A 23,644-nucleotide genomic window follows, 5' to 3' on the forward strand; every position below is an offset into this window, starting at 1 on the left:
CCAAACAAAGATGGCGGTTAATTTGCATACATAGGGCCCAGTGGCGATCGGAGCCTGCAATAAGAGCTGAGAAGTCCCCTGCCCAGGCTTAAAGCCTTGAGGAGTTAGGCCTGGGCAGGGGCAGAGCCGGCGATGGCGGGGAGCAGGGGCAGAGTCGGTGATCGCGGGGAGCTGGGGGTCCCCTGCCCAGGCCTAACGCCTTGGCCAGAGGCGTTAGGCCTGGGCAGGGGTGAAGCCAGTGATCACGGGGAGCAGGGGTGGAGTTGGGGGTCCCTTGCCCAGGCCTAATGCCTCAGCCACAGGTGTTAGGCCTGGGCAGGGGCAGAGCCGGCAATGGCAGGGAGCAGGGGCGGAGCCAGCAATGGGGGAGAGCTGGGGATCCCCTGCACAGGCCTAACGCCTTGGCCAGAGGTGTTAGACCTGGGCAGGGTTGGAGCCAGCGATTGTGGAGTGCAGGGGCAGAGTTGGCGATCATGGGGAGCTGGGGGTCCCCTGCCTAGGCCTAATGCCTGGGTCAGAGGCATTAGGCCTGGGCAGTGGCAGAGGCGGTGATGGCGGGGAGCAGGGGCAGATCCGAAGATTGTGGGAGCTGGGGGTCCCCTGCCCAGGCCTACTGCCTCGGCCACACGCATTAGGCCCGGGCAGGGGCGGAGCCGGCTATCACGGAGAGCTGGAGGTCCCCTGCTCAGGCCTAATGCCTCTGCCACAGGCGTTAGGCCTGGGCAGGGGCAGAGCCGGCGATGGCGGGGAGCTGGAGGTCCCCTGCCCAGACCTAACGCCTTGGTCAGAGGCATTAGGCCTGGACAGGGGCAGAGCTGGCGATGGTGGGGAGCAGGGAGGGAGCCAACAATGGGGGGGAGCAGGGCAGAGCCAGCATTCACAGGGAGCAGGGGCAGAGCCAGCGATGATGGGGAGCTGGAGGTCCCCTGCCCAGACCTAAGGACTTGGCCACAGGCGTTAAGCCTGGGCAGGGCCCAAGCCAGCAATTGGTATGAACTACAGTGGAAACACCTTTTCTGACCACTCACTGACTAAGCTCCCCATATGCCACTGGTAATATTCTTAGTAACCTGGGTAATAAGAATCCAATAAGGTGATCTAGGGTTTTTTACCACACTCCTGGAGAAAAAAGGAACATCCGCTGCTGGAGGGCTAAGAAATGTCATATCCTGCCCAGCTGGTTTTGCTCAATGGATAATGCCTCGGCCTGCCCACCACAGTGTCTGGGTTCAATTCTGACCAAGGGCATGTATCTAGGTTGCAGGCTCCTCCCTGGCCCGGGCCCAGGTCAGGGCTCATGCAGTAGGAAATCAATCAAAGTGTTCCTCTCACTTTGATGTTTCCCTCTGTCTTTCCCTTTCTCTTCCACATTCTCTAAAAATCAATGGAAACATATCCTCAAGTGAGGATAAAAAAAAAATAATAAAAAAATGTCATATTCTATGAAAGACACATCTTGAAAATGCCTAAAGAAAGCTGTCATTTTTTCATGGTGAAGGGACTGGAGTCCATGTTGATGAGAACACCTTGGTGGCTGCGGTGACTGGCAGTGGCTGCAACAGCAAGGTGATGGGGCTGGTGCCTTCCCCTGATCAGCCTGGTCGCCTCCCACAAAGGGAGGCCAGACTGTGGCTTAGGCCCGCTCCCCAAGGGGAGCAGGGAGCAGGCCTAAGCCGTCAGTAGGAAATCCCTGAGGGCTCCCAGTATGTGATAGGGGGCAGGCTGGGCTGAGGGACCCCCCGCTCCAGTGCACAAATTTTTGTGCACCAGGCCTCTAGTGCTTAATAAAATTACTGATAATTCCCTGGTATTATCCAATAATCAGTTCATGTTAGAAATTCCCCCACCTGTTTCAAAATGTACTTTTACAATTGGCTTGTTCGAACTGGGATTCTAAAAGCTTCATAATTTGCATTTAGTTGCTATGCCTCTTCTATCTCTTTGAACCTAAAGTGATTAACACCACTTTCTCCTTATTTTTCTTCATGCCACTGACCTGTTAAAGAAATCAGGTCAGCTGTCCTATAGAATGCCCTACATTTGAAACTTTTCTTCTTGCTTCTTTGAAGTGTTACCAGAAAGTCATTTAAATATGGGTTCTTTTGCTATCTTTGCAAGTCACTACTTTTCAGGAAATTTTGAACTCCTTTGTGGATAGTGGTGGAAGCCACAGTCAGAATTCTCTGGAGCAGGTTTTCCAAAACTTGTCTGGAGACCTGGACTACTGCAACAGTCTCCGATTTGTCTCATTTAATTTTTTCTCATCCTGTCTTCACCCCACCCTCTCCCCATTCCTCTCTTCCCAAGACATCCTGCATGATCTTGTAAAATGGATGTCAGGCTCCTGTCTCCTTAAAACTTCTCCAATGATTACACTTGGAATAAAAGCCAAAGATCTTACCATGACCTACCTGATTCCAACTGATCTCCCCATCCACCTCTCCAACTTCATCAAACACTGCAACTTGCACCCCTTGCTTAATATACCTTCTTTTGGCTCCTCAAACACACAGAACTCTTTTCAGCTTTAAACCTTTGCCATTGTTTATTGATTCTGCCTAGAATGCCTTCCCTTCAGACAACAGCAAGTTATGCTATTTACCATTATTCAGGTCTCAGCTCAAAGGTAACCTCAGAAGACCATACCTGGACAACCCACACCTAAGAAGCCACCCCCCACTAATTTCTTGTTTTAGCATTTCACCCTACTTATTTCCATTATAATACTTATTGTTAGACAGACCTGAGCAGAGTAAGAACAATTGGCCTGGTACAGAAACTCCCCAAGACAGAAAGCCCTGGATGCCTAGCAAGGGGCAAACTGGGAACACAAGAACCTTGCCCCCAGGATAACCTATCCTCCCCTTGCATATCACTGGTCATGCAGTTTGGACCCCAGATCTTTCATATCGCTGGTCAGGTGGTTTAGTCCCCCTGACCTTTTCCTCCCTAAAGATACCATCTAGGCTCAGAAAAGCAGCAAAACCAGACAACTCACACAATAGCTGCCTCAGGACCAGCTCATTGACTAATGATCCCCCTGCACTGGCACTGACCAATCAGAGGAGACCACGACCCTAAAAGAGCACACTTGGAAAGCTGATGACTATTCTATCAAGACCCTCCCCTAATATCTCCCCTAAGATTTCCACTTGCAAGAGAGAGATATGCTCAGGACAAAGGGCCCAGCGTGAACTCTCCCTCTAAGGATCATGCTCATGCCATTCCCCTCCCCCTTACATTCCCACTCAGGCAAGTATCCCTCAACCTCTAAGGGACCCCATGAGACTTGCAACCAGGGGAGCAATGGGCAGCAGCAGCTCGTCCCAGGCTAACCCCTCCACCCCCCGAACCCATCTCAAAAGCCCCCTTTTCTCTGACTTCTCAAGACAGCCCAACCTAGGCTTTCTTGTTGCTTTTATTACCTTCCTTGTTTCACTGTCCTAAGTACATTTTTGCTGCCATCATGGACCCCAATACCCTTTGGCTCAGTGCTGTGTAGCTCTTCCCTGTGGATATCCCTGTTTCCCATTCCCTTTTCTTTAAATAAATTCAATTTCTCTTTAATCACTGTGTGAGATGCCTATTTAGCCTGCTGCACATCATCAACTTTAACTTTTCACTTATCACATCTGTAACTGTCTAATTATTTAGTTGTATACTAGATTATCTCTTACTAGAGGCCCAGTGCACGGATTCATGCACTGGTGGGGTCCCTCGGCCTGGCCAGTGCCCTCTTGCAATCCAGGACCCCTCAGGGGATGTCGGAGAGCCGGTTTTGGCCCGATCCCCGCAGGCCCAATCCAGACAAGAGGGAGCCTGATCCTGTGCATTTAGCATCTGTCCCCTGGTGGTCAGTGCACATCATAGTGACTAGTGGACTAGTCATTCAGTGGCTTAGGTTTTTATATATATAGATGAATTCATTTGTTTTCCTAAGATTTCTCACTATCTGATATTTCCTATGTATTAATTGGCTTATTTATTGCCTATCACTTTTTATTTGAATGTAAGAACCATGAAAGCAGGCAACTTCCCTGTCTTATATCTCCAGTGCCTAGACCTGGGCCTGGCACACAGAAATTGTTCAATAAATCTTGCTAAATAAATGAATATCAAAAAAATAGCTAGATTGCTTATATACAAAATAGGTTCCTATGTTGCAATATCTAGATGATTTATTTTCCCATTGCTCCAAAGCTAATATGCTTTCATTATTTTATGAAAAGAGAAATTTTTATATTATGTTAAAACTGCTATTGAGCCTGGCTGGTGTTGCTCAGTAGTTGAGTGTTGACCTATGAACTAGGAGATCACAGTTCTATTCCTGGTCAAGGCACATGCCTGGGTTGTGGGCTTGATCCCCAGAGGGGACATGCAGGAGGCAACTGATCAATGATTTTCTCTCATTATTGATGTTTCTAACTCTCCTCCCTTCCTCTCTGAAATAAATAAAAAATATATTTTAAAAAATTGCTATTGAGCATATGCTACTTATAAGAAGATCTAAGACAACCTCACATTTTATATTTCTTAAAAAATCAGAATTAAATAATATTCCTCATATTTCCTAATCATAAATTTGTGGGGGAAAATATTTTCTATCTTTGTAACTACCTATTTCTTATTGTCTAGCAAAGAATCCAACACAAAATGACTTATTTTCCATTGCTCCAAAGCTAATATGCTCTCGTTATTTTATGAAAAGAGAAATCTATAAGCATTATTGTACATTCACTTAATTGATTTTTCACATGCAGGCACCACTATAGTACAGCTTAATATTTGCAGTACAATCATTATGCAATTTATATATCAGGACAGAGGACATAATTTATTCAGTATTATCCTTGGTAATTATTATTGAGCACTTTAATTTTCAATATGTAAAGGCAAGTGTGTTCTCTGAATCCAACAAAGGAAAAACACTTACTAATAGAGTAAATTAACATAATGGACTCTCTGAATTAAGCTAATGACTTGTTTCTAAGTCTGCAACACAAAAACCAATGAAATATAATAGATTGGAAAATTACCACCTTCATCACTGCTGAGTGACAAAATCATAGGCACAGTTCTGTACTTACTTCCATCAGCAACTTGAATCCTTCTCTTTTCTTGATTTCTTCTACCAGGTACCTAAAAAAAACCCCACAATAATATTTATAATCTGAAATTTAAAAAGTCCATGAACATGACTGACATATGACAAAACTGTTATTTCTGGACCAGAGACAAGGCTTAGAAATATGAGGCTTAGGAATAAGTAAGGGTAGAGGTATAAGCAAAGGTATGGATTTGGCAGATACTCCTGAACCTATTGCAATCTCCTGGGGCCTGAGTAAAAAGACACATTTTTGGATGAGATAATGTCTATCTCACACATTAGCATCAGACTTTCACCCCATTATGAAATCCACACAAAGTAGACTGGCTATATATCTCTGAACATGTGGAGTTCTCGTTCACATCCTAGGTGGATATTTAGCATAGGTACTTAAATTACCTAGTTGACTTGGGGAGAAAGAGTTTTTGGTGTGTAGTCCTGCTTGCAATTTCATTCAAGATCAAGGAAGCTGAGCGTCATCTTGTCCAAGGCCAGGACAGAGGGAAGACTAACTGATTATTTGTATTATGTTCAAGTAAGCAGGTTGTAGCCATTGGTGAACTATCTCTGAAGTCATTTTGAATGTCAGGGAAAAGAGAATTATCACACCACAAGCAAAGAACACAGATACATGAGATACGGAACCTGATGGAGAAAAGACTGAAAAGACATTGAGAATATAAAGTAAATTAACACTGAGACTCCTTCCCTGGGATTGATTTTTTATATTATAAAAGGCCTGTGGCTGTAACGCCATAACGAACAAAATGACCGGTCACCAGGAGGTGCATGGAGCACCTCTCAGGCCCTCCCCCCACCCCCAGGGCACCGGCAGCATTGGTGGAGCATCGTGGGGCGCCAGCAGCATCCACGGAGTGTGCAAGGCGTCATGGGGTGGCGGACATGGCCCTGATGGCAGGCTAGACCTACGGGACCCTACACGCTCATGATTTAATCATGCACTGGGCCTCTAGTTGTCTATATAAAAATAGAAAGCTTCTGAAATGGTTGGCCTTGAAAACTAGTGATTTGGTCATGAGCCTTGAAAAGTTTGTAATACTTGACTCAATATTTCAAATTCGGGTGTCAAATGTAAGGATGTGATTAGGGGTGCTGACAAAAATGTACTTGCTAGGGTATTTATTGTGATTTTATATGTAATAGCACAGAGAGAAAAAGAAAAGGGAAAGAAAGGAAGGAAAGAAGGAAGGAGGAACATCACACTCAGGAACAAGCACTGGCTTTGAAAACTATGGTCCAGTCAGTTATAAGGAGCTATGGTACAACCATATGAAATGTGATCCTGTCACCAAATGACACATATTCAATTAATATTTAAGGACAACAAAAAATGCTCTTCTCAGGCCTCAATTCCCTTACCTATAGAACTGAAATATCACAATCTACTTTTCTATCTCAAAATGCTGTTGTAAAAATTTTTAATAAGAAATTAACAAATTATGAAGTATAGAAACTGTGAAAATGAGGGTGGTTAGTTTCATTATGTTCATTTGCTAAAAAGGCTATTCTAGAATGTGAATATGGACTCAGTTCTTTTTCTCCAAACTTGTTTATATAGTTCATCAAATAAGTTTAAATACTGGTGTTTAGAAAATAAGTTATATCATCTTTAAATGATACAAAATCTGATGAAATTCTACCATTATTAACTAGATAATATAGACCCTTTATTTTGAGCAATAATATTGTGAATGCACACATACACACACACGCGCGCGCTACCAAAGTATTTGATGTTTTACATACTCCTTTCCCTGGGTACTTTTTTCAGGAGATGTTATGTAGCTGTAATGTTTGAACCTTTAGCACACTCCTAACTTCTGCAAAAAGCAACTCCAATGGTTATTAAACATCAGAAAATATGCTCAAGATCACTGATAATCAAAGAAGTGCAAATTAAAACAATACTGAACCATGTTGCCCATGTGATATAAAAATAAATTTTAAGAGAGACAACACCTAAAACTAATGAAAATGTGACAGAAAGCTGCTAAAACCCTTTTAAAATTAATAATAATCATATCTTCTTATGCAGCCAACCACTTTAGAGAGGCTGATCCACCAGGGAAAAAATAACCACTACTATATACACACATACACATATACGTCTTTATATGTATATGCACATATATACATTATTGTATCTAAATCTATGTGTGTGTATTTCATACAAAATAACTAGAGACAAGATTAATGTCCAGAAATTGGCAAATGGTAGAATAAAATGTATTATAGCAATACAATGTAATATGATGCAGCTATTAATAAAAATGGATTATGTCTACTTAGATTAAACCACACATATTTTTATGATATTTTACTAAGAGGTAAAAGCAAGAAATGAAAAAAAAAATGTGGATACTATGATTCTACTGTCTAAGAAATTATAAAAAAGGAAAACAAAAGTAATCCTTACCCACAATTAGATATGATCATGTAGTAAAGTATGAAAGGATACTTAGTAAATTATTAGTGATTACCTAAGAGAGGAAAAATGCAATGCAACGGGGGAGGTAGAAATTACTAACACTCTTTTCATGTTTCTTTGCAAAGTTTCATAGATGTGGTTACTTGTGTACTTTTGAAAAGGTACTGAATAAAAGATAAAATATAAAGCACAAAACCAAATAGACATATACTATCTAGACAAGGAAAGCTTGTGAACCACACTTTTCCTCACCTGCTCAGGCAGAAACCTATAGACTAGCTGTTCACTCAGAAGCCGATGCCATTGTGATCTCATCCTGAGGAAGCCTTCACTAATCCTGGACAACTTGAGGCTACAAAAACTTCGTATCTCCAGAGGTCCTCAAAATGACTGCACAAGATTCTAGCTGTGTAGCTAATCAACTCTGGGATGGAGCAAATTCCTTAGCCTCCCTGAGCCTGCCTCAGTTTACTCACGCATGTAATGGAGATGTGAGGCTAGATTGGTAAAATCCTTCCCTAAGAGATTATGACTGTATGAAACTTACACACACTACCTATAGTCTCAATTTAAAATATTTCTGCCAAACTGGCTAGAGTTGCTCCTGGGAGAAAGGCATCCTAAAACAGAACTGAATCAATTAAATTAAGACTCTGCTCTTTGCTACCCATGAGAACCTGGCTTTGCCTGAGGGTCAATCTCCCCACTGCAGTCACTCTCAGAGCCAGGGTTAACACTCCAACTGAGTTGAGAGTAGAGGTCACTCAGGTGAAGAGTTGCTATTATAACAATTCCATGCTCCATGATACACCATGTCAATAGCTTTCTCACATGAAGGGGTTCCATTGCCAAATACATCTGAGCAATGGCTGTCGTCTACAATTAGAAATATACTTGGCTTAATTTATAAGGACGTTTATTGAGCTGGTTAGATGGTTCAATGCTATCATTAAGAAGTAGGCATTTTCTATCACTTCAGCCAGCCATATGCTCAGCATTAGTAAAATTTTTCATGCTCATCCAGCTATCTGCTACAGCTCCATACATCACATCCTTATACAACAGTGTCCCAAGGAGAAAGAGAAAGGGTTGGAGCAAAAGTGGTTTTACTTAATTTTTCTCTATTTACGTAAGACTATTTCCCCCAGATGCCTTCACAGAATTCTTCCTGTATCTTATTGACTGAAGCTGAGTCATATACCCATCCCTGAACTAATTGTTAGCAGTGGGAATTGGCTTGGACCAATGTTCACAGCTGGAACATTATATTCCTACCTACACAAAACCAAGGTTCTGTTGGCAAGAAAAAGGGGAGCATGGTTGTTGTGGGAACAATTAACAGTGTCTGCATTCTGGTTAAAGCAAAGTTAAAAATGTTTCTAGATTACAAGCCCCCCTCAGAGTCCTTAATGTGCTAATGAACACTGAATCTCCAAGAGAGGAATAATGCAGGAGTTAGCATTTCCCAAGCATATTTGACCATGAAAATATTTTTTTTGGAAGAACATTTATTACTATGTTCTGGATGTCTATTATCCCACAGAGCATAGTTTCAGAAATGCTAGTTTATAAGTGCCTCAAAATAAAATCAGTTTTGAGAGGGAATCAATATAAGGTTTTGAGTCACTTCTTCCTACATTCATAGGAATGATTTATTCTTCACAACTTTTCTTTTCAATATATGGAAACAGCCTGGAGATGAAATACATTTAAAAAAAACTATTCTTATCTGATGCCAGCCAGGAAAATAAAAAGATGTACATTGATTTTTGGGACATAATGCAGGAACCATAAACCACTTCGACCAAAAAGAATCCAGGTAAATAGGTTCAAGGAACAACAATAGCTTCATAAAACTCATCACTGTCCTCACTAAGCTTAGTAAAAAAAGAGAAAAGAGAGAAAAAAATACATCAGCAAGAGTTTTCACCAAACCTACTGGGTAAAAACTCATTATATGAAGATTCTGGCTTGATTTTGAAGCATACATTCATGACAATCTTGCTCTGAAACACTTTCCCTTTCTTTGTTTAAAAATGTGCTTCTGATGTCAGATACTCTCAATTCTCTGATTTGTTAAATGAATTTAATATTTTTGCATTAGATTGTCCTTTCTGGGAATAGCCCTTCTAGTCCCTTTCTCAATTCACCAGCTACTTAGTCTTCTCGGAGCACTCTGAACCAAGTTTCTCTCCCGGTCTCATCTCCTCACTTGACATTTTTTTCTGATACATGGAGCCTTGCAGAACTCCTGGGAGTTCTTTCCATCTGCTTTCTGTATGCTCTGCATACATTAAGACATAATGCATGGCTTGTGATTCATCACAAACACCTACCTACTACATTCTACTGCAATGATGATTTTTTAAAAAATCACCAATATAAAAAATTGAAAACGTTAGCCCTTCATAGTCTTCTGGACTCTCCTCCTCTTGTCACCTGGAGAAACACACTAGCACCAAAGTGCCATTGTGTAACTGCTCACCTTTTCCATACTGACAACAGTAAATCCCTCAGTATTCATGCAAGCCAGTGAAATAAATTCCACTGGAGGAATTACAGAGACGTGTGTCAAGGGGATAGATAAATGATACATTGGAGACCTAGCAACAGCAGAATGGGAGTTTGTGAGCTGTTTGTTGCTGAAAAGACCTATGTATGTGACTCTTCTAGATTTGCTTTAAAAATTGCCCCTTAGTGAATATCCATTTAACCTGAGTGCCACAACAACGGGCTAGAAGGTGCCCTCAGCAACAGGTTGCCCCGAGCATTGTGAAACATTTTCCACTTTCTTAGGCAGAAATCCGAGATGCACAATCTCCTGCCTTGTGCTGGAGATGGTGATTTTAAACCTCAGCCCCCCTGGGTTTCAATGGTATGTTGCTTTAGGTTCCCAACACCACTGATTTTCAAACAACCCAAGGAGAAAGCAAGTTTCCAGTCGTTAATATTTCTTCTGAGAAAGGTGCGGTCATCAACTGGGATGACAAGGGTCAAAAGAAAATTAGAAAAGCCTTCCTGATCTCCCAGGCCATACATGTTTCCTTCTTGCTGGATCTCTGACAGCTGGTGAAATAGGAATCACAGTCCTCCTGAAAATGTCTGTTCCTGCTTTCCCAGGGGCAGAGGAGCAAGCTACCTGGTCAAGGTGATGGCAGTCTGTAGGTACATCAAAATCGGGCCCTTAAGTCTTAAAGTCAATACAGAAATTTCAACACTAAGCTCCATTTTGATTCAGGAACATGAAAACATTGCTTCTATCAGGTCGGTGCCATCTTTACTACAATGTGCCAGGGGTAAAGGGTTGCACAGCTTTTCCAGTATTTAAGACACCTAACCTAGGGCCTAGGGAAATGGATATGTTAGCTACATTAGACTGCTGATAATAGAGGTGCACTCCAAATAGTAACACAATTCTCATTTGCATGTTCACTTTGCTAGAGTTCTTATCTGCTGAAGGGTATTATACTTCTAGGAAACAAAAGTGTTAGCCATAAATTAGAGAAGTTATAGCAAGTAGAGCTGAACACCATGAATGAGAATCATTTTTTTAAAAATATATTTTATTGATTTTTTTACAGAGAGGAAGAGAGAGAGATAGAGAGCCAGAAACATCGATGAGAGAGAAACATCGATCAGCTGCCTCCTGCACATCCCCCACTGGGGAAGTGCCCACAACCCAGGTACATGCCCTTGACCGGAATCGAACCCGGGACCCTCCAGTCTGCAGGCCGACGCTCTATCCACTGAGCCAAACCGGTTTCGGCGAGAATCATTTTTATTACATAAAATCTAAAGCAGGTGGTCTAGGGCCAGTGGGTGTGGTGGAAAATGGCATTTTAACTCTCACCAGTCAGTGGTCTGAACTGATTATGCTGGCTCACAAAATCAATGGTGTTGTCGTGCTAGATTTTACTGGCTAGTGAGAGCTAATTGTTAAATATTCTGGAATTTTGTAAACCACAACTGGAAATTGGCAGACATTACAAACTGAGGCTTTGTTTTCCCCTCCCAAGAGACATTTTATCTCTAGACCACTACACGTGGACTTAAGAACACAGATTAGCTCCCAGAATTGAGAAAATTTCCCATTCCCCCCCTAATGAGCAGAACCACAAACCAATCAATTTAAAAGGAAATAAAAATCATGAAAACAAAGACCTTATATTGCTATCTTAATATAATTCTTAATCCTAAAGTAATTTTCTCCACGTTTATAATTTTATATTCATTCAAAGTGATATCTGTAAAAGGACTTAGCTTTTGCTTGGTATTGGGGGTGGGAAAACAGAGTAACTTTTGCTCACTCCAGGAACAGAGTGTTAGATATCAAGAATGTGGAATGTCAAGGAGAACAAAACTATTATGAGTAACAGCATGAAAGAGGAGGGATTATTTTTCAAATATTAAATATAGGTCACGGAGTCTGCAGCAATGCTCACTGAAATGTTAGTTCCATTCAATTCAACTTGACAAACATTTATAAACAATAAGTGTGGCTGAATTGAACTGAAATGTTAACATTTATCCTCCTGTGATATTTCTCTGCAAAAATTAGAAAAACTCCTTTGACTATAAATTAAATTCTACCCTGAGATGAATGTTCACTTTACAATAAATACAATCATCAAATATTTATATCTCGCCTGTTTCATGACACCTGTTATTAAATTACTCAGCGGCTTAGAAAAAATAATGCAGAGATTCTACCACACTTAAATGGTATGAGAAAATACAAAAAAGTGAACAGAGATTTCTGAACTTTTAATGAGCAACTATGAATATTTATGGTAGACAGTCCATTTTTTTTCACCTCTGGGTAGTTCTCGCCCTACTTCTGATCGAAGCACTTTAGCCCTACTTCTACTAAAAGCACACTGCTCACCTAGTTTCAGTACATGTTCTATAGGAGGAATTGAGAGTCTCCCTAGTGCCAAGGGAGGGCATGTGGCTCAGCATGACCAATGAGAGTATCACCTTTCCCTCAAAACAGTGACTGATTCTGAGGTGGATGCTTGCTTCAAACAGAAATGATTATAAATTTCCTCAGGGTTATTGAGAGAGGAAAAGTCTCTCCTTTTTACCTTGACCCTGAATGTGGGAGGATGTAGATCTGACACTCCTGGCAGCTGCCTTCCCTCATAGGAAGAAACTAAACATGAAGGAGAACAGACCTGATAGACAGAGATAAACTGAGGTCGGTAATATTGTTTAAGCCTCTTGAATAAGCCATTCCAGAAGTCGTCACTATACTAGCTTATAAGTAATATGAGGTAACACATTATCTTTCTTTCTTTATGATACCTGGAGTTAACATTTCTGTCGGTTACCACCAAAAGAATCCTAACTGACACATATTTGCAGATTTTTCAAACTACTTCTGAAACCACAATCACCAGAAAGTGCCAAAGCCATCTCTTCACCTGTCCTTATAACCAAATCCTTTGCCATGTACTTTTGCAGTTCTTCCTGCAAAATGGTTGACTGTACTTCCTGTCTTTTGACACTGAGATTGGCCATGAACTTTGCTTTGGCCATTGGAATGCTAGTAGATATGATGCAACCAGGAGGTTAAAGTGGGCTTGCCTTATCTTCTGTCAGCCCCATTACAAGAACACACTCCGGCTAGCCTGCTGACCCAAGGAAGATGAAAGACATGTGGAGAGTAGGCCCAGTCTGCTTTTCTCCACCCCAAGCCACCATAGTATGAGATAAAGCCACTCCAGCCGAGTTGCAGACTTTAGACAAAATCATTATTATTATAAGATCCTGGGTTTCCAGAAAATCCGCAGTGATGCTCAGAGCATCGCTGTTGCACAGTGTTGCAGAGAGCACCCATACCACTCCCCGTGTAGAAAGAAGACATTGTTTTAAGTCTCTAGGGAGATACTTCAGGTTTTGCAAGTGAAATGTAAACAGGGAGTGAAGAAGGAGAGATTATTCAAACCAGAGATCACAAACTCTGATGCCTGTAATGGCAAGCAGGTAAAAACAAAACACAAAAAACTGACACTAGAGCTCATATAGCATGTAGCATATGCCAGCCAGGCACTGTTCTGAGTGTTTACACATGTTAATTCATTTAATCCTCATCACAATTATTTGAGTTAGACACTGTTGTTATCTCCATGTTACTGGGGTGAAACTGAGGTACAGAAAGGTTAAAAAACTTTCCCAAGACATGAAGAGCTTATAAATGGTAGAGCTAGCACCTCTAAGCTATAGTAAAATGAGCTAGATAAGAAACAGGATGAGAGGAGGGGACGATGGTTCTTCCGAGAGTCGGGCGTCATGTTCAGCAGCTTGTCACCATGTGGGATTGAGAGCATTCGGAATAGAAGCCAAAAATCTAGATTTTTAACAAATCTCTCTATTTTTAAATACTATTTTAAATGTTCAAATGTTTTATTTTTTTTAACATCATGAAGGTTAACCCTATGAAGTTCAGGCCCAACAAGTCACATTTAAAAGTAAATTTGATCATGGCCTGCCCATTGGCACCCACTGATCCAAGCTTAGCAGCAGAGTTCTGTTCAGGTGATATATTTGTCCAATGCATATATCAAGAGCTCTTCACATGCCTTTGAAAGTGGGTTCAAAAGCTTTGTCTCTAATGTTACAACAAGGCAAGCAGCCCTGGGGCTTCCACTTTACCTTTATGTCTTTACACCAGCCCCACAGGCTCAAGACCTACTATTTGGGTCCTTGAAGTCACCATGCTCTCTCTCACATCTGGAAATCTAGGCCTGCTATTCCCTCTGCTTGGATTATTCTTCTGTCCTTTCTTTATTGTGTCTTAGTTGAATGTTGCTTCCCTGCCAATGACTCTCATGAATATACTGGGGAATCCTGCTGAGTGGTCTGGAGCACCATGCACCTTCCTTTAACAAAAAAGTAGGTTAACCTGTATTTTTATCTGCATTAGCACCAGAATGTATTTCTTACTAGGCTAGGATCCTGGAGGGCAGTGGGTAGGAGTCCTTTGCTTACAATTCCTATCACATAGTAGATACTGGGGAAAAAAGGTTATCAGATAAAAGAAGAAATGCACAAATGAGATAATATGTACAGACCTCACAAATGTTACTGTCACTGAGTCTATCATAGATACACATGGGTGCACACACACACATGCACACACACACGCAAGTACCTAGATAAAGCAAGAGCACGATTAACTCTTTCTTCAAGGCCTAATGTGCCCAAGGCCTTCCAAGTCATCCAGAACTTGAATGCATCTGCTCTCCTGCTACATTGGATAGACTTGTCTCCTGTGTCGTAGCTGACATCATAGAATTTATCCTGCTGGAAGAGGTAAGACGCCTTGGCAGAGTAGCATTTCTTAAGAAGACCCTTTTGGGGGGGGGGGGGAGGGGAAGAAGAAAGGTTAAAAGATTGTCCATTTTTAAAAAAACTTAATTTTAAAAACTAACACCCAAAAACATAACCCATATGATATTCTACTACTTTGTGCCAAAGGTGTTTAGTCTCATTCTATGATTGCCCTAAATCAGAAGCAATAGATATGTATTAACTTGGAGAGAGATTACCCATTGTGTTTCCAGAAATCCCTCAGAGTTGAGAATGCTAAATCCATCCTCAACAATTTTCCTAATGAGTACTGAGAAGCGTTGAGACCACCATGTCATCATCTGTATGAAATCAAGGTGGGCCAATTTCTCAGTATGAAATAAAAATACAATTATAACTCACTCAAGGCTCCTACCATATTATACATACTTTATACAACTTCATATGCAAAAAAAACCTAGGCTTTTAAAACTTCTTCTTTTCAATTCATCTATATTAAAGAGGCCTGAAGTGACAATAACCCAGAGGAAAAAATCTGAAGAAAGTGCTATGGAGGAGTTAAACAACTGTCAACAAGTTTTAACAACCACAGTATATCAGCTACAATTCCAAAGGTTTTTTTGAGTTGGTGTCACATTGGTTTTATCTGCAACCAAAATCAATTTGCATTTACTGACTGCTAACTTCTTGTCAAGCAGTGGAAGATAATTCACTATGTTTATCACCATTTTAGAGTCTTCACTTTGACCTCAGATTATTATAGTTTAAGCCCTGTGACCCTCAATGTCATTTGGAATCTACAAAATCCCAGATTTTCTAACCTGTCCTTCACAGCCCCCATAATTCCCTGAGCATCTTCATTACCTGAGAATATCTAATAGAACCATCTGTCTATCTCCCCAGCATAACCAAACTACTCAATGTCCCTTAACCACTAGATCATGCCCCATCTGCACCTTTGCTCACACCATTTGCTTTACCTTGTCTCTATTTTAATATAACATATGACATTCAAAAGAATATTACAGTATACTTATAAGTTCTGAAGTTTACTAACACCAAACATAGTCTTCCCTCTTTAACTAGGTCTGCCCTTCCGTTGGGTTCCATCTCAAGTTCTGCTTCCTCTTCAGCTTCTTTATCTGCCCATTCGTTTGGACTCACTTCCTGCCTTTATATTCGGCTGCATTTGTTGGCTTTCCTCCTGCAATGTCCCCACTCAATGAGCAGTCTGCACGTATTCTCTCCTCATGTGGCAAAACCGGTTCTTGAAAGCAGGAATCATTTCTTATCCACATCTTGTCCACATCCACAGAGCGTAACATTGTATTGGGCACAGAGGACCCTCACTAAGCAATTAGGGGGATTTATGCCACTCCCCATAGTCCAGCGGTTCTCAACCTGTGGGTCGCGACCCCTTTGGGGATCGAACAACCCTTTCACAGGGGTCGCCTAAGACCATCGGAAAATACATCTATAATTACATATTGTTTTTGTGATTAATCACTATGCTTTGATTATTTTCAATCTGTAACAATGAAAATACATCCTGCATATCAAATATTTACATTACGATTCATAACAGTAGCAAAATTACAGTTATGAAGTAGCAACGAAAATAATTTTATGGTTGGGGGTCACCACAACATGAGGAGCTGTATTAAAGGGTCACGGCTTTAGGAAGGTTGAGAACCACTGCCATAGTCCATACTCCTCTCACATTCTCCTGACATGTAGTATGAATGGAATAAACACAGATATATGAACTTCTCAGATGGTGGATCTTATTAACCTTAACAATGCAAAAATATCAGTGCCATACTGGAAGCTACAGAGAAACTCCGCAGGAGTCATAGAGGTCCTAGAAATGATCCCTTTTAAACAGAGAATGTATTAGATGCATTCATTGGACTGATCAACTTGTACTTCAAGGTATTACATTCCAAACAAAAGCATGCATTTTGTTATCTTAATAGCAATTTTGTCTTGGGTGGACATTAATCTGAATATACTGTGTCCCATTACCATAAAGCATGATTTTATACTATATAAAATTATATAGCAACTATAATCAAGAACTCCAAAATCCCACTCATCCATTATCCAAAATAAACTGAGTATAAAATAATAATTAAAGGAATATTAGTAAGCCTTCAGCCTGGCCTTGATAGATATAATTGGGAGACTCTGGGGAAGAGCTGACTGCTCTGATCTGAATATTAAGGTAGAAAAAGCCCCTTACTCTTTAAGCTACTTTAATTTTATCAGCAATTTTTCAACTTTGATCACAGCAGCCACCACTGCATCTCCCTACCCTCAAATGTCAGGAAATTTGGTTATTGTTTCCATAGCAACTACAGCCTGACCCATGCATTACAACATTAAAAGGCCACTGCATAAATTTCAAAGACAAAGCGCGCGCACACACACACACACACGCACACACACAAACACACCATATACACACACACTTATACTTGCATCCTGATTACAAATTTATTTTCATCAACTCCGCAAGATTCAAAAAATTCCCAAAGCAAATGAACTTTAGACATGTCTTGGGCAAGTTTCAGTGACTTATGCTAGTGGCTAAAAGGAAGAGGAAGCCCATTCATTATCAGAAGACAAATGGATCATCTTAGTCAAATGGAGAAGAGGAGAGCCAAGAAAATATATAACAGAATGAGTGATTGTCCTGCGGCAGTGACATTGTTAATTTCGTTGCACTGAAAAATCCTCCTGCCTTGGGAAGCTTCCCATAAAGAACTAGAGGCTTGGGATTTACTTTATTGAAAATAAATGAAAACTATTTCCCCAAAGTTTTTTTGCTTTGCATTTTAGTTTATATTCTTGTATTAAAATTGATGAGATCTCTTTTGTTTAAGATGCACATTAACTAAGGAAAGATCTCCAGAGGAAACAACAATATTGGAATAAGTATAATAAAAGCTAAGATTTTTACTTTTTAAGTGTAAAACACTTAATCTGTCATTATTGTACTACCAAAGAGAAGGACCGTGTTTCTCTTGCTCATCTTTATACACTTAATCCTAGCAGGACAATAAAAACTAGTTATGTGGATTCCAGAGACAAATATTCAAGGAGAACTGCTTTATAGTGTGCTTTCTCAAACAGTCTCATGAATTAGTAGACAATGTATGAAAATTTTCACAGAGGCAAGTGAGAGAAATGCAGTCAAAGTAGCTTAAGCAAAAAGGGAAAATTGTACAGGCTCATATTTCAAAACATCTAGATCTATAAAATCTGCAGGCACAGTTGGATCCAGGACTACACCAAGAATTTGCCTTTTTCCTCTTGTTCTAGTTTCTTCTATATTGGCCTCATTCCCACAGCAGAAAGCTGGTAAGAAGCCTGGGAACTAGGGTATTGCAGTGGGGCCTGTGAGCAAAGAAGGAGGCTCTGTTGGAGAGAGATGGGCAAGAAAGAAGAGACAGCCTCTGCCATTGATGCTACTACGCAAGCAGCAAGTCACCATTGGCCTTCCAAGCTCAATTTCTTCTCTGAACCTTCTGCTGCCTAAACCTAGCAGGCAGCTAGTTAGTAAGGGAGCCTGGGAATTGTGGTTTTCTGGAGTCAGGCCCTTTTCACAGCAAGGCAGAGGAAGGTTGAAGAATGAATTATACAGTAAAGAGAAACAGGCAAATGTCAAGCACACAGCATGAGGACAGAAACCATAACTCTCCTTTTCAGTGTTTGTATTCATAACACCTAACCTAGCACATACCAATAATGGCCAGAGCCAACATTATAAAGTCCTTACACTGCATATGCATGAAGTCATTTAAATCTCAAGTTGTACTATTTTTGTCAACACCCATGTACATGTGAAGAAACTGCAACACAGCCAAGTTTGGTGAATTACCTAAGATCATGTAGCTTCTAAGTGGTAGGGCTGGGCTTCAAACCAAGGCCTCTTGAAGCCAAGGCCTAAGCTCTTTACACATCACTCTCTGCTCTCTCTATAGTGAGCACTTAAATATGTGTGGGAGAGAGTTCTTAAAGAGTTCTTAAAGAGGTTGTTGAAATGGAAAATGGCAGCAGAGTACACATCAAACTAAAGGTCAAAACAACTAACATCCCATTTCGGGCCCTTAACTTTGTCCCTATAGATATAACTTTGGCTTTTACTAGTGGCAATATCTTGTCTATGAAGCATTTTAAGATTTTTCTAAATACTTGTGACTCTGGTGATATTTAAGGAGATGACTAAAGACACATAATGAGTCGGCAACTTGTGTATTTTCCTTGTCAAGATTAGTCCAGTCACGTTTGATTTCCACAGGCCAGATCAGATTCAGCAGCCACTTCCCCAAGAGTCAGTGACTACATGAGCTACTTTAAGTCCTCACTTCTTGCAATCACATTTTTCAGCTTACCAAACAAAAGCTACCAAAAACTCCCATATGGCTCTTCCCATATTCTGGCCCGTTTCACCATTACTTACAGTCAAGACATTGTCTAAAATAAATGCCTCAGGAAGTTGGTATATTAATCATCTTTGTACTAATTAATTCATTCCAAAATTATGTATTGAGGACCTATTTTATAGTACGTACTATGATGCCAGGAGTTTGGGCATACAACCCCAATGGAAGTACTAAGCATCTAGGCCAGGGGTACGGAATCGTTTGGTCTGGCCCTGCCAAGGCATTGGGGGTGAGTTAATTAAATATTTGACCAAATATAGCAGGCGAATTTTTAAGTTGATAATTTTGCATGGCCCACGAATGATGTTATAAATATTCAAATGGCCCTTGGCAGAAAAGAGGTCCCCCACCCCTGATCTAGGCTAACATTTGTTGACTAAATGGACAAAATTAAATTTAGGCTGTGAATAGCAGAAAGGCTTGTTGTAATGTAGAATATAAAATTGAATTTTAAAAACAATTTTACCTTCTAATATTGGCTTTATTTATTTATTGAGCAAACACTTTGAGAGCCTTTCTATATGCCAAAAGCTGTGCTAGGCACTGGTGCGGTAATGTCACCATCCTTAAGAAGTTTAAGATGGAGATAAGGACAGAAAAACAGGCAATTAGAGTACTGTGCTAGAACAGGGGAAAGAACAAGGTCTAAGGAGCATGAAGAAGGGTCATCTTTAACTAACTTAGAGATGTTAGATAGCGTTTTCAGAAGAAGAAATGTGTCGCCTGAGAGCTGAAAGATAAGGAGTTGCTGAGTAGGAGAAGAGAAGATAAAATTAATTCAGTATGACTGGGGCTAATTAATGAGGTAGGGCATAGCTCGGAAGGCTGTAAAGGTAAAAAATAGCCAAGTCACCAAGGATCTTAACTGCCTCTGTAAGAATGATTGGTCATGGAATTTTCACAGGCCCAAGTAGATATTACAACTTAAACTTCATTATTGTTCTGGCAGAATAAAGTGAGAATCAGCAGATGTGGATTCTGCTTTTGATTTAGTCACTTGGAGTCAGAGCTCAAAGCAAGTCACTTAACATCTTGGGCTTCATTTTTCTCATCGACCTAATGGAGATAATGATACTTACTCTACCTACCATGCAGGAATACTGTGCAAGCCTAGTGAAATAATGTTAACTGTGAATACCTCTCCATCTGCTCAAAATCCTCCCCACCACTCCTCTCTTGCATATTCCTGTACCCCTGACCCCTCCCCCCTCTGTCACGGCCCATTTTTCCTTAGATTTCTCTCTAGGAAAACTGCAGAATAGGATGCCTGCTCTAGACGTCATCACTGTTTATGAAATAAGCATATTATACCTCTCACCGACCTCCCTTTTTTAATGGAATGGATCCATAGAAACAGATCACATTGATAGAATGTATTAAAGCTATCAAAAGGAACCTAGAGCAATAGAAAGAATTATCCACGGTCTTTATCCTCCAAGTGGAGCTCATCCTGCCCTTGTCTACGTTATCATACTTGACCTTCTTAGATGTTGTGGGTCTTTGTAAGTCTCAGCATGGTTTGTATGGAAGACACAAAAAGCAGAGTAAGAAATGAGATCGGGCAAGGCCGTGCACTAGGTGGACTGAAGGCTAAGGAACCATCAAATGACCAGGTGTAACCTGTCTAGTTGTCTTCAGTTTCCTTATTCACATAAGAAAATGGATATGTTGAGTGGCTGCTAAGTGGCGGGAATAAAGGAAGCAAATGACAATAATGCCAGTATTATTTCCCCCCAAAGGAAACAAATCATACTGAAGCATGGAAAAGGTCAGTGTATTAGGCTGTGTCATGAATAGGAAAGAAAGAAAGAAAGAAAGAAAGAAAGAAAGAAAGAAAGAAAGAAAGGAAGGCAGGAAGGAAGGAAGGAAGGAAGGAAGGAAGTAAGGAAGGAAGGAATGAAGGAAGGAAGAAAGAGAGAGAGAGAGAGAGAGAGAAGAGAGAGAGAGAGTAGAGAGAAAGAATAAGAAGCAGAAGAAGAGAAGAAGGAAGAAGAGAAGAAGAAGGAGGAGGAGAGGAGGAGTAGGAGGAGGAGGAGGAGGAGGAGGAGTAGGAGGAGGAGGATGAGTAGGAGGTAGGAGGAGAGAAGACTAAGGAGAAGAAGAAGGAGAAAAGAGAGGGAGGGAGGGATGGACAGAGGGAGGAAGGAAGGAAGAAGGAAGGAAAGAAGGAAGGGGAAATGTCCAAAGCTCATTAGCTTTGGAGATTTTTTTTTTTTTACCTTTCCTTTTCCTTTCTTTTTTCCTTTAATCACAGTGTTTCTGTATTGCGCCCTTCTTAAATTCATCTGTAATCCAAAGCATGTGTCGTTTCATTTGTGGATTGTTTAGACACCTCTCATTTTTCCGATGGCATTTTTTGACTGCCTTTTTAGTATTTATTGATTTCATTCATTTCCTTCTGTTTCAGTTTTTTCATTCTCTGTTGGAATGGAAAATTGTTAAAACCATCTGGTGCTATATCCAGCTTGACAGAAAGATTATTTTTGAGGAAGGGCCACAGTTTTTCTTTGAACTTGCCACCAAATCCAAGGCACATGCCTTCTCCTCTGCCATGTCAAAGGCTGGTTTCAGACACATCGTGTCATAGTGCTTCAGTGTCTACAGAAGGTTCACGTCCTGACTTACAGGCTTCCATTACCAGTTCTGAATAATTTTGTTTTGGTCAATTGATTCATCTTTCTTTTCTATTACATTCAAGCATTCTAGTCATTGGTATCATCTACAGGTCAACCTCTGTCATGTCTTCAATTTATTCTACAATTCTCACTCCCCTCCTTTCCCTCATCACTTGTATGTCCTGGAAGATGCCATGTATAGAAGTTTGCTGATATTTAAGGTGCTTTAATTTCTGAAGAATTGCTGAACAGTCTGTCCTGCTCTCTTTTGCCATGTGGTGACACATTTGAGCTTGCTGTCCTGCCATTTCAATTTACTCCCTTTGTAAAGTTCATGCCAGCCTTCCTTGTCTCAAAATACTGCTTAGCAAACTTGCTCAATGGACTACCTGATTCTGTTTCCAGGAAGTTTCTGGATGCTGTGGGCTAGATTACCAGCAAAAAAGAAAAAATACAAAAGAAGTGATTTCCTCTCCTGCTTCATTCAGTTCTTAACGCTTTTACTACACCGTATTCTGTGAAGTATGTTCCTTGAGGAAACATCATTTTACTCATGATGTTTTGAAAAGGAGTTTAACTTGATGTATACTTGTATTTGTTTTCCCCTTTGGGCTGCAAGTTATTTATTTGTTTTTTATTCCTAAGTTGCTTGCCATAGCTGAGTTCAGTCACTCCTTTCCTTAATGCATTTGAAGTATTTTTAAAATTATCATTTACCCACTGTGTGTACTGCTCTAAGACAGCAAAGAGATCCTACAAGTCTGTACCCCAGCTCAAGATAGAAGTGGCATGAAGGGGCACTGCATGAACTGTGGGCACAATTTTCAGGTCTGTCCCAGGCAAAGCCCCAGCTGAGGCAACTCCAGGCCTTGCAAGGCCACAGCCTCCCCAGCTCAGCTCCCTCCTCCATTTGCCTCCCTACCTGCTCCTCCCCCTAGTCGCTCCACAGCCACTTCAGAGCAAAATGACAGGAAGAAAGAGCAGTGCGTGTGCATCAACACAGACGTGAAACTACAAGTGGAGGGGTAGGAGGAGGGGAGGGCCTAGTTCACTGAGGGTGGGGCCAGTGAGACTGGGAACACTAGTTCCTTTATTTTTTAAAATCTTTATTGTTGGAAGTATGACGTATGTTCCCCCTTTCCCCCCATTGACCTCTTCTAGCCCACCCCCACCCTCCACCCCAGGCCTCCACCACCCTAATGTCTGTGTCCATGAGTTGTGCATATGTACATACAAGTTCTTTGGTTGATCTCTCTCCACCCACCCACCCTCCTCTGCCTTCCCTCTGAGATTGGACAGTCTGTTCCATGCTTCCATGTCCCTGGATCTATTTTATTCATCAGTTTATTTTGTTCATTAGATTCCACATATGAGTGAGATCATGTGATACTTGTCTTTCTCTGACTGGCTTATTTCGCTTAGCATAATACTCTCCACACACTAGCTTTTCTTGATAGTGGTTTCCATGCTATCATCATACTAAGAAATTGTAAGAGCTGAAGGTCTGGTATAATCTGTGAAACCCACTGACTATCCTAGAATAGTTGGGCACTGAGTACTAATACGAAGGCCCCACTTCTACTTCCAGAAAGCATCCTGGAAGATTTCAGAAAATTTAGTTGAGTTCTAGGCCTACGAATCTGATAGGGATTTTCAGAGAACTAATAGAGTACTTTACTGCTAAACCTTAGATCCTATATTTTCTTCTGAGGTG

At 40.9% G+C, this 23,644-nt stretch overlaps 1 protein-coding gene across 1 annotated transcript in view; it reads right to left on the reverse strand.

The window, feature by feature from the left end:
- The window catches only part of GADL1 (glutamate decarboxylase like 1), a 126,742-nt gene that overhangs the window by 45,294 nt on the left and 57,804 nt on the right, over positions 1–23,644 (reverse strand). The window contains exons 12-13 of the mRNA XM_036333842.1: positions 14,710–14,909; positions 5,088–5,139 (exon numbers count right to left, since the gene is read on the reverse strand). Coding sequence (XP_036189735.1) covers positions 5,088–5,139; positions 14,710–14,909 — 252 coding nt within the window. The remainder of the gene's footprint in view (positions 1–5,087; positions 5,140–14,709; positions 14,910–23,644) is intronic.

Source organism: Myotis myotis, unplaced genomic scaffold (assembly GCF_014108235.1).
Source record: "Myotis myotis isolate mMyoMyo1 unplaced genomic scaffold, mMyoMyo1.p scaffold_m19_p_13, whole genome shotgun sequence".
NCBI classification, from domain to species: Eukaryota; Metazoa; Chordata; class Mammalia; order Chiroptera; family Vespertilionidae; genus Myotis; species Myotis myotis.